The sequence below is a fragment of the Thamnophis sirtalis genome, unplaced genomic scaffold (genome assembly GCF_051295495.1).
Source record: "Thamnophis sirtalis isolate CommonGarterSnake01/CBP01778 unplaced genomic scaffold, rThaSir2_p1.2 scaffold_3, whole genome shotgun sequence".
Classification (NCBI taxonomy): domain Eukaryota; kingdom Metazoa; phylum Chordata; class Lepidosauria; order Squamata; family Natricidae; genus Thamnophis; species Thamnophis sirtalis.
This window is the reverse complement of record NW_028261383.1, coordinates 11,661,446-11,672,372: the sequence shown is the minus strand read 5'-3', so window position 1 is coordinate 11,672,372 and position 10,927 is coordinate 11,661,446. Positions and strand designations below refer to the sequence as shown.

Below are 10,927 nucleotides of genomic sequence, written 5' to 3'. Positions count from 1 at the left end.
AAGATTCTACTCACTTTAAATCTACAGTTGCCTGGAGTTTCTCTGCTTTAGAATATCTGGGGCTCAGTCCCCTTCGCATTTCCAATGCTGCATAAGCTGTCATGTCAGGGTGGCTCTGATCCTCTCGGGTTTCTGACAGCTTTGCTTCTCTGTCAGCTGCTCTTCCCTTTTCTGCTGGATCCGACCATCCAGCTTGGAGACATAAGCCACGGGCTGCTGCCAACTTCCCTTTTCTGCTGGATCTGAACATCCAGGTTGGAGATTGTGTAGATCCCCCATATGACAAACTTTAAATCAAATTTAAGTTTTATAGTGGAAATCCAAGTTTGTTCTCTTGTAACTTATAGGTGCAATTATTCTTTTAATTCCGCGAAGGCTTTTTTATTAAATTGCCATCATAATATGAATGCTCTTACTGTCAACTTAGAGGGATGCGGTGGCTCAGTAGCTAAATGCTAAGCTTTTCCATCAGAAAGGTTAGCAGTTTGGCAGTTCGAATCTCCAGCAACGTGTAACGGAGTGAACTCTGGTTACTTGTCCCAGCTTCTGCCAACCTAGCATTTCCAAAGCACGTAAAAAATGCAAGTACAAAAATAAGGGCTACCTTTGGTGGGAAGGTAACAGTGTTCCGTGCATCTTCAGCATTTATTCATGCCAGCCACATGACCACGGAAATGTCCTCAGACAGCACTGGCTCTTCGGCTTTGAAACAGAGATGACCACCGCCCCCTAGAGTCAGGAACGACTGGCACATATGTGCGAGAGGAACCTTTACCTTTACTTTCAACTTTGTCATTTGCTTGTAAAATATCCCCAGTGTTTTGAGAGGTGTCTTACTTTAATTTCATTCAACTCTCACATCAATATTGCCCTTTGAAGAGGAAGATTTCCCCAAAGAGCTCTTTTTCTACTATGAAACAGCCTGCTAGCCCCACCTCCCAGCTAATGACTCATTCGGGTGCTCCAGAAAAAAGGTTTTCAAATGTTTGCAATTTTTGAAAAGTTTATTATAAAAAAAATATTTAAATTCTTTAAAATCCACTTTTAAAATAAAAGTGTTGTTTCCTTTTTAGAATTTTTTTTTGCATTTTTTAACATTCAACTAATCTGCCAGCAGATGTTCCATCATGGGGGAATCCGTATATGCATGGAATCTGGAAATCACTTTAATCAGAAGGCAGACCTTAATGGATCCACCGAGGGGATCCTACCAATGCTTCCATTCCCCCACTCCAGTCAGAACTGAAGAAGCTTCTTGGATGAGAAGTAAAATGTCTTCAATAAACAAACAATCAAGAAAGTCCAGTTGCCTCAAGAAAAAAACATTTTTGGGTCAACCAGGACCTGGATGACTGAGAATCTCCATAGAAATATAAGCCCCATCAATGAAGTGTGTGGAAAGAGCTTTCCCCAAAAATACGTATTCCCCAAAAATACGTAGTCAAAAGCATGAAGCAATATCCACGCATGAAATGTGGAAGGAACCTCAGGTGATGGACTTCGTTTTCTTCCCATCAATGGATTCATTCAGCAGAGGGACCCTATAAATGCATGGAATGTAGAAAGAGGTTCTGTCAGCCCTGTAGTCCTAATTCCCATCAAAATACCCCCACAGAAGAGAAACCAGATCAGGGCACAGTGTTTGGAAACATCTTCACTCTGAGCATTTTCCTGGCAGACCATAAAAGAACCCACACAGCTGAGACTATGCCCTCTCTTTACTCCTCGTTCCCATCTCTTCACCCCTTCTTTCAAGGAGTGCCAATTCCCCACATGCTGTTACAGGTAGTACTAATGGTGCTGGATGAGGAGAGAGAAAACCTGGATTCTAATCTTGCTTCAGCTACGGAACCCACGTGGGGGCTGTTCTCTGAGCTTGGTGGTTTTCTTGCAGACCTTTCATTACCAAACTGGGTAACATCATCAGGACTGAAGAGAAACCATGCCTTGTTTTCCCCAGTGCAAGTCCTGAAGAGCAGTACAAGACTCTGTATTCAGAATAAGGCTACCTGTCAGGTGAGCTCATGGATGGGGGTGGAGGGAATGCTAGGACATTTTGTTGCAGCACTGAGGATTTTACTTCCCCCCCCTTTTCATGAATGATATGTGGACCCACAGCCCTGCATGGCCTACTTACCACTGGAGGCATTTCAGAATCCTGGCTGCTGGCTGTAATAGAGAGGTGAGAAAAAGCAAGATTCATGATGATGTGGAGTGTCCTCTTCTGCCAAACAATATAAGGCAGGGGTGTCAAACTGGATTTCATTGAGGGCTGCATCAGGGGACCTCGGGGAAGGGGAGGGGATGTGGCCAGGGTGGGTGTGACCAGCTGGGGGTATCGTCCTGCAGCCCTCTGCCAAAAAAAAAGGAGCTCACAGTCCTCCTGGGCTCCATTTTTCCTGGCAGAGGCACTGCAGGCTGTTTCTTGGCTGTTTCTCAGCAGGTGAGATCTAAGCACCCTAAGGGCCAGATTTGGCCCACAGGCCTTGAGTGTGACACTAGTGATCTAAGGGATCACACCAGGGGTGACATCCAGCAGGTTCTGACAGGTTCTGGAGAACCGGTAGTAGAAATTTTGAGTAGTTCAGAGAATCAGCAAATGCCACCTCTGATTGGCCCCAGAGTGGGGAGGGAATGGGGATTTTACAGTATCCTTCACTTGCCATGCCCACCAAGCCATGCCCACCAAGCCATACCATGCCCAAAAGTTATGCCACGCCCAACAAGCCATGTCCACTGAACCGGTAGGGGAAAAAATGAATTTCACCACACAAGAAATGCAAAGTTCTAGGCATCTCCCACATGTATTCCCCCTTTTAGAAAAACATCAAAAGAGTTTCCTTTTGCCACCTCATAACAACCATCTTCTAAAAAAAGAGTTTTTCAAAATATGTTCCTCAAGAACTGAATGGATATAACTTTTTTACAAAATGCCCTCAAATGCTGTTTTGTTCACTTTGGTCCCATCTTCTGTAGAGTCATTCTGCCCCGGCACTCGTTCCCTCCCATTTCCCAAAACAAGATTTTATGAAAGGCTGATTGTTAAGCACAGCTGGCACTTAGTTTCATTTATTGCAGCTTTTCTATCTCTATCAAGAGCTTTGCCTCTTGATCCAGGCTGGGGAAAAAATCAATGAATGAAACCCTTGATCAATGGGGACCAACTTTTGCCACCATCTGCATATCTTTCAGCTCATTTTTTTTACTGTGTTTTATTGTGAAGCGCCCAGAGAGGTTTGGCTATTGGGCTGCTTAGAAATTCTCATGAATAAATCCATAGCTACATGAATATGTACAAACCTCCTTCTTTGAAGCCACACAGCTTAAGCTCATTGTTGAGTTCTTTCCAATCTTCTAAACAGAAGCCACAATCTTGGCAGGCCTTGTGGTTGCACTGGATCCTGGGAATTACTAGAGCTACTGAGCGATCTGCAAAAAAGACAACTCTGCATTCAGTCATACAAGCCCTGATCCTCTCACACTTGGACCACTGCAATGCACTCTACATTTGAAGACTGTCCGTAAGCTTCAGCTGTTACAGAACACAGGCAGCTCTTGGGCAGCTCTTGGGGCCCCTAAGTAGAGGTGGGTTCCGACCGGTTGAGTCCGGTTCTGCTGAATAGGTAGTAAATATCTGGCATACCTTTCCCAACTGGTAGTAATGGCAGCCTGGTCAGACCCCTGAACCGGTTCCCCAGTCACCACTCGCTTGCCCAGCCCCACCCAGTCTCTGCTCTGCAGCTTGCCTGGTTAAGCACTGCATCCCTGATCTGTCTGCCAGGTAAGCCAGCGAGTTGCGGCTTAGCTAGCTGCCCCTGCTCCCTTGCCCGCAGCCCTGCCATGCCTCCTGGCTTTCCATGTGGCCTTCTCGGCATTTCTGTGACCATCTTGCAATGACAGGCAAGCAGAAGGTTGCGTGGAAGACAGGGAAGCATGGTGGGACTGCTGAGAAGGGAGCAAGCAGCCTACTCCCTTCCGCGTGGCCTTGCCATGCTTCCCTGACTTCCAGGTGGTCTCACTGGCGGTCCCCCATGCCCACCTGTCTTCTGAGGTTGGTGTCCAGCCTGGCTTGGCCAGTGGGTGGGCAAGCGGCCCTTGGTGGAAACACGGATGCTGTGCTGGGGCTGAGAGGGGTGGTGGCAGTGATGCTGCGGGAGGGCATCCGGGGCTGCTGCACATGCACCCGCTTCGTTTCTTCAAAGACAGAGCCCCCCTGCTGCAGGGCAATCCAAAGAGGGGAGGGGATGCTGCAGAAAAGGCTGCCTTCCACCCGGGCTGCATGCCTCTCGTGCCGGCTCTGTGGGGCTTCAGGCTCCAAAGCAGCCCACTGGCTTCCCACCAAACCACCTGCCTGCTCCTTGGCCATGCCACTGCTTACTTCTAGTGAAGAAGCAGAGCAAGAGGTGGAAGCCACTGTGGGGTGGGTGGGTGGGGCACCCGCTCATGCCGGGAGTGAGCTGCAGCCAAATCTCCTCCCCAATGGAGTGCCGGACTCCGCAGTCCAAGTTCCCAGACTAGTGCCAATGGTTGGATGGGCCAATCTGGGCACATTTCTGAGAGTTGGACTCCTCCCTCATGGCCCAGCCAGGTTTCAGTAATACATGCCAGGTCTGCCCCCTCGTCTAATAGTAAGTCCCGGATGAGGGGAGCTTTATGGACCACAGAGCTGGCATTTAGCAACAGCAGTCTGAGACCAGGGCCTTGATTTCCCATGTCACCTGGTTCCCGAGTTGAGCTATCAGGGCCAGAACAAGGGATCGCTGTGATGTAGCGAACGCTCCTTCCCCAGTAATGGCTAGCCCTGAAGCTCCCGTCGTAGCTGCCCCTCCCAGTCGTGACCATAATGCTCCGGCCCACCCCCATGCCCGTGGACCCCCCTCTATCTCTCAAGGCCCCTGCTCTACTCAGCAGGCCATTCAACTCAGACATTCCGGGATGAGAGGCGGATCCGGGCCCCACTTCTGCTTCCACACTCAGTGGAGGGGGCTCCAGGCCGCACTCTCAATCCCCTCATACTTGCCAACCAAGCATTCTCCACATACATACCCCACAATAGTTTAAAAAGATACAATAATACAATAAAAATAATTATGCTAATTTAAAAGAAAGTGGGATCATTCGCTCACAGACATACACATACACTCCACATACTAAAGAAGAGAAGAAAGAGGGATTGCGCAGATATTAAATTAGTGTTGAAAATTGTGCGAGTAGATCGTTAGTCCATAGGGTGAGGACACACAGTCAGGTCAATGGCAGGGGGATGCAGAGGAAATAGTTTGTCTTCTCTCCCAGACAGTGTGGTAGAGGGAGGCAGAAGTCTGGGCGGCCGAGATGGTGTCCCGCAATAGTCGGGACAGGGCAACAGGATTGAATCCAGGAGTCCAAAGTCCAGAGTCCAAAGTCCATAAGCATAAGCAAACGCAGGGAGAGCCAGATGGTAAAAAATAATAAGATGGAAAAACTCTGCAGCCACAAAAAGGGCGAAGGAGAGGCCACAGTGTGGAAAAAGTCCATTCGAATGGAGAGGGGGGGGGGCGCCCGGAAGGATCGTAATGATGATACGTAAAAAACAACTGTCCCCTCCATCCAACGCCATACAAAGCAACCACCCCACTCTGAGGAAACAGACGGCGGGCCGATGCCACTCTGAAAACTCCAAGGGCTCTCCCAAATGCAGAGAATAAGGACAAAGGCTGCCAGGATGGCGCAAGCCAAAATACGATGAAGAACAAGGGAAGGGGCGCCTGGGATGGTCGTGGCGGCGGTAGCAAGGCCAGCCACCTGGTCCCATTCGGCACCATCTAGACCGTCCACCCCCTCATTGGCAGATAGTGTTAGCGTGGCCCCAGAGGTTCTGTGAGTTTCCCAAGTCTAAAAGTAAAGTCCCAAGTCCAGAAATAAAACAGAAAACCGCTGGGAGCAGCGCTGTCAACGCAGCGCCGCCATCTTCACTGTCAAAACGAGAGAAGATGCAACAGCAACCGAGCAGGCTGGAGACCAGCCAAAGGAAGCAGCCCCCCAGCTGATTGTCTGGCCGAGACCCCCAGATCATGTTCTACCATACGAGTCCTTTCTTGCGGGGCTCACCGCCAGAGATCAGGGTGTTTTTCCGGCGTTTCTTTGCCTATCTTGCTGGAGCACGGAGCTGCTGGCCATTCCCAAACTCGCACATGCACAGAAGGAAGTACAAACACTTCAACTTCTGAGACTTCCGGGCATTGGAATAGGGAATGCCATGCCCACCAAGCCATGCCCACCAAGCCATACCATGCCCAAAAGTTATGCCATGCCCAACAAGCCATGTCCACAGAACCGGTAGGGAAAAAATGAATTTTACCACACAAGAAATGCAAAGTTCTAGGCATCTCCCACATGTATTCCCCTTTTTAGAAAAACATCAAAAGAATTTCCTTTTGCCATCTCATAACAACCATCATCTAAAAAAAGAGGTTTTCAAAATATGTTCCTCAAGAACTGAATGGATATAAAAATGTACTCAAATGCTGTTTTGTTCACTTTGGTCCCATCTTCTGTAGAGTCATTCTGCCCCGGCACTCCTTCCTTCCCATTTCCCAAAACAAGACTTTATGGAAGGCTGATTGTTAAGCACAGCTGGCACTTAGTTTCATTTATTGCAGCTTTTCTATCTGTATTAAGAGCTTTGCCTCTTGATCTGGGCTGGGGAAAAAATCAATTAATGAAACTGTTGATCAATGGGGACCAACTTTTGCTACCATCTGCATATCTTTCAGCTTAATTTTTTTACTGTGTTTTATTGTGAAGCGCCCAGAGAGGTTTAGCTATTGGGCAGCTTAGAAATTCTCATGAATAAATCCATAGCTACACAAATATGTACAAACCTCCTTCGATGCAGGCATACAGTATAAGGTCTTTGCGAGTTTCGAGTTCATTCATCGAGAGTTTCCAACCTTCTGAACAGAAGCCATAGTCTTGGCAGTCCTTGTGTTTGCACCTAATCCTGGGAGTTACTTCAGCCACTGGGCGATCTGCAAAAAAGACAACTCTGTATTCAGTCACACAAGCTCTGGTCCTCTCACACTTGGACCATTGCAATGCACTCTACATTTGAAGACTGTCCATAAGCTTCAGCTGGTACAGAACACAGGCAGCTCTTGGGCAGCTCTTGGGGCCCCTAAGTAGGTGGGTTCCGACCGGTTCAGTCCGGTTCTGCTGAATAGGTAGTAGAAATCTGGCATACCTTTCCCAACTGGTAGTAATGGCAGCCTGGTCACAGCCCTGAACTGGTTCCCCAGTCACCACTCGCTTGCCCAGCCCCACCCAGTCTCTGCTCTGCAGCTTGGCTGCTCAAGCGCTGCAACCCTGATCTGTCTGCCAGGTAAGCCAGCAAGTTGAAGCTTAGCTAGCTCCCCTTTCTACTTCCCCGCAGCCCTGCCATGCTTCCCTGACTTCCAGGTGGCCTCACCGGTGGTCCCCCATGACCGTTTGTCTTCTGAGGTTGGTGTCCAGCCCAGTTTGGCCAGTGGGTGGGCAAGTGGCCCTTGGTAGAAACACAGATGCCGTGCTGGGTCTGAGAGGGGTGATGGCAGTGATGCTGCGGGAGGGCATCCGGGGCTGCTGCACATGCACCCGCTTCGTTTCTTCAAAGACAGAGCCCCCCTGCTGCAGGGCAATCCAAAGAGGGGAGGGGATGCTGCAGAAAAGGCTGCCTTCCACCTGGGCTGCATGCCTCTCATGTCGGCTCTGTGGGGCTTCAGGCTCCAAAGCAGCCCACTGTCTCCTCACCCTGCTCCTTGGCCATGCCACTGCTTACTGCCAGTGAAGAAGCAGAGGAAGAGGTGGAAGCAACTGTGGGGTGGGGGGGCACCCGCTCATGCCGGGAGTGGGCTGCAGCCAAATCTCCTCCCCCCTGTAGTGCCAGACTCCACAGGCCAAGTTCCCAGACTAGTGCCAATGGTTGGATGGGCCAATCTGCAAAGAGAGCAGGCAGGTGGCTGTTTTGGAGCCCGGAGCCCGACAGAGCCGGTACGAGAGGCATGTGGGCCCTGGTGGAAGGCAGCCTTTTCTGCAGCATCCCCATCCCCTCTTTGAATCACCTGCAGTGGGGGGGGATCTGCCTTTGCAGAAATGGGACTGGCACATGTGCAGCAGCTCCTGGATCTCCGCTTGCCTTCCCAGAGGACTTTCTTCCTTCTCCCTCTGCCAAAAGAAAGAACATCCCATAATCCTGCTGGTCCTGGAGGGCGGAGTTCTGGGATGGTGGGATATTCTTGCTTTCAGCGGCAGGACAAGGAAGAAAGTATTCCAGGAGATCAGGGGGTGGACATGTGTAGGAGGCCTGGGACATTTGCCTGGTGCCTGCCCTCCTACAGCACTTTCTTCCTCCTCCCATTGCCGAAAGAAAGAATACTCTGCTGTCCCAGAACTGCACTGCAATGGGGAGTTCTCCTGCATGGATGTGGCCGGTGGCAGCAGTGCCAACACCAGCAACAGAGCGCACCCTGCTTTCAGAGGCCCATTTACCTAGCCGAATCAACCACCTCAGCACCAACAGACAGTGGGATCATCTTTCTTTCGGCGGCGGAAGAAGGAAGAAAGTGCTCCAGGAGGGCAGTTGGTGCTCAGATGCAGCCGTCCCAGGACATCTGCCTGGTGCCTCTCTCAAAGAGAACAAGGCAGGTGTCACCCCTCCCCTAAGGTGGCCCATGTTTCGTGAACTGCACTGGTTTTCAATTTGCTTCTGAGTCCATTCCAAGGTGCTGGTTATCACCTTTAAAGGCACACTTTTCTGCCTCCTTCTCCATCCAGCTCAGTTTTATTTTAACTGCATTTTTAAATTTAAGGCTTTCATTTATTATTTTACTGGGTTTTTTGCTGTTCCTTGGCTGTTTCTCAGCAGGCGAGAGGTAAGCACCCTAAGGGCCGGATTCGGCCCACAGGCCTTGAGTGTGACACTAGTGGTCTAAGAGCCAAGGTGGCGCAGTGGTTAAAAGCAGCACTGCAGGCTACTGCTAGATCAGCAGGTCAGCGGTTCAAATCTCACTGGCTCAGGGTTGACTCAGCCTTCCATCCTTCCGAGGTGGGTAAAATGAGGACCCAGATTGTTGGGGGCAATATGCTGACTCTCTGTAAACCGCTTAGAGAGGCCTGAAAGGCCTATGAAGCGGTATATAAGTCTACTGCTATTGCTATTGCTATTGCTAAGGAATCACACCAGGGGTGAAATCCAGCAGGTTCTGACAGGTTCTGGAGAACCAGTAGTGGAAATTTTGAGTAGTTCGGAGAACTGGCAAAAGCCACCTCTGACTGGCCCCAGAGTGGGGAAGAAATGGGGATTTTGCAGTATCCTTCCCTTGCCATGCCCATCAAGCCATGCCCACCAAGCCACACCACGCCCAAAAGCTATGCCACACCCAACAAGCCATGTCCACAGAACCGGTAGGGGAAAAAAATGAATTTCACCACACAAGAAATGCAAAGTTTGGGCATCTCCCACATGTATTCCCTCTTTTAGAAAAACCTCAAAAGAGTTTCCTTTTGCCACCTCATATCAACCATCATCTAAAAAAAGGTTTTTCAAAATATCTTCAAAAGAACTTCCTGGGAGGAGCTTGCTGATGGTGGCAGCTTAAAATTAGCTGCCCCCGAATTCCTGGTCACGTATCTGTTTAGATGATCATCCATCTGATGTCTTAACAGGTTTCTTATCCTTCAGGCAAGAATGGAAGAAGATATAGTTTTGCTGGCAAATGCCCTTCAATTTTTGCAGCTTTTGTGCCTGCAGAGAGAGGGGGGCCAGCCCAAAGCAAAACGGCGTCCGTGCTGGGAACTTCAAACTGCCTTGTGCAGTACAAAGTAAGATCTCTCCCACTCAGTTCACAGCTTTGATTTATTTGATTTTAATATGAGCTGAATCTGTTTATGTGGACATTAATTGTTTACCAAGATCCTAGCTTCTTTTTTTTACAAGATCTTCCTCTGAAAATCTATTTACTTACAGGCTTTTAAAATGGCGCCGAGCTGGCTGGATTCTCCGGTAACAATGATTATCTTCTTAACCTCCTTGTTAAATGCTACAGAACTCTAAAACTTCAAAGGAGTGTCTTATCACCTGTTTCACAATTGGCCAGTAGAAACTTTTTAATTAGTTTCATTTTCACAAGACTTCCTTTCTCTCATTAATCTTGCTTATCTGGAATTTAAATGGTGATGAATCTGCTGAACTGTCTTGTTACAATGATTATCTTCTGAAAGTTTTGCCAAGCCTCAAATTTCAAAGTAAAGGGAGAAATTCAGCATCTTTACTTATAGCTGCACAGTCAGGCAGCAGAGTTTTATTAATTGCTGGAAGATAAAATTTGGAATGGCCTCAAAACCAAATCCTAATTTGAAACCGTCGCCCTCTATTCCCAGGGGCACATCCCCAGTGCCTGGCACAAGGTTGCAGTTTCCGCTCCCTACGCCCCCTGCTGGAGATTTGTTAACACAAGAATTCTTTTTGAATGAATTAAGTGACACAGAGACAATTAACACAGAGACAATTAACACAGAGACAATTAAAATGGAAGATAAACTTAGAGATCTTAAAGAGGAGATAAAATAGGAGATAAAACAGGAGGGAAAAGAGGAAATAAAAGAAATAAAAGGGGAAATAAAAGGATTTAAACAGGAGTTGTATGAGAAAATCGATGCCAGGGTTGTTAAAATTAAAGATGAAATGCTGGGACTTGTAACTGTATTGACAGAACATGTTTCCGGAATTGAAGATAGTCTAGAGGATCTTAATGAGGCTAATACCAACTTGACATTGAAAACAGAGGCGGTGGAACAAAAAGTGGAAAATGCTGAAAAAGAAATTATTATGATACAGTATAGACAAATGGAGCTGGCATTAAGAGTAATGGGGCTGCGTGAGGAGAAACAGGAGAACCTGAAACAGATCCTA

General features: G+C 48.3%; 1 protein-coding gene across 2 annotated transcripts in view; it reads right to left on the bottom strand.

Moving 5' to 3' along the window:
- Positions 1–985: 985 nt before the first annotated feature.
- Positions 986–10,927, bottom strand: part of LOC106546432 (zinc-alpha-2-glycoprotein-like) — a 32,427-nt gene continuing 22,485 nt past the window's right edge. For both annotated transcript variants that reach the window (XM_087711260.1, XM_087711261.1), the window contains 4 exons: positions 6,864–7,010; positions 3,301–3,429; positions 2,138–2,169; positions 986–1,541 (listed from right to left, as the gene is read on the bottom strand). In XM_087711260.1, coding sequence (XP_087567386.1) covers positions 1,524–1,541; positions 2,138–2,169; positions 3,301–3,429; positions 6,864–7,010 — 326 coding nt within the window. In that variant the 3' untranslated portion in view covers positions 986–1,523. The remainder of the gene's footprint in view (positions 1,542–2,137; positions 2,170–3,300; positions 3,430–6,863; positions 7,011–10,927) is intronic.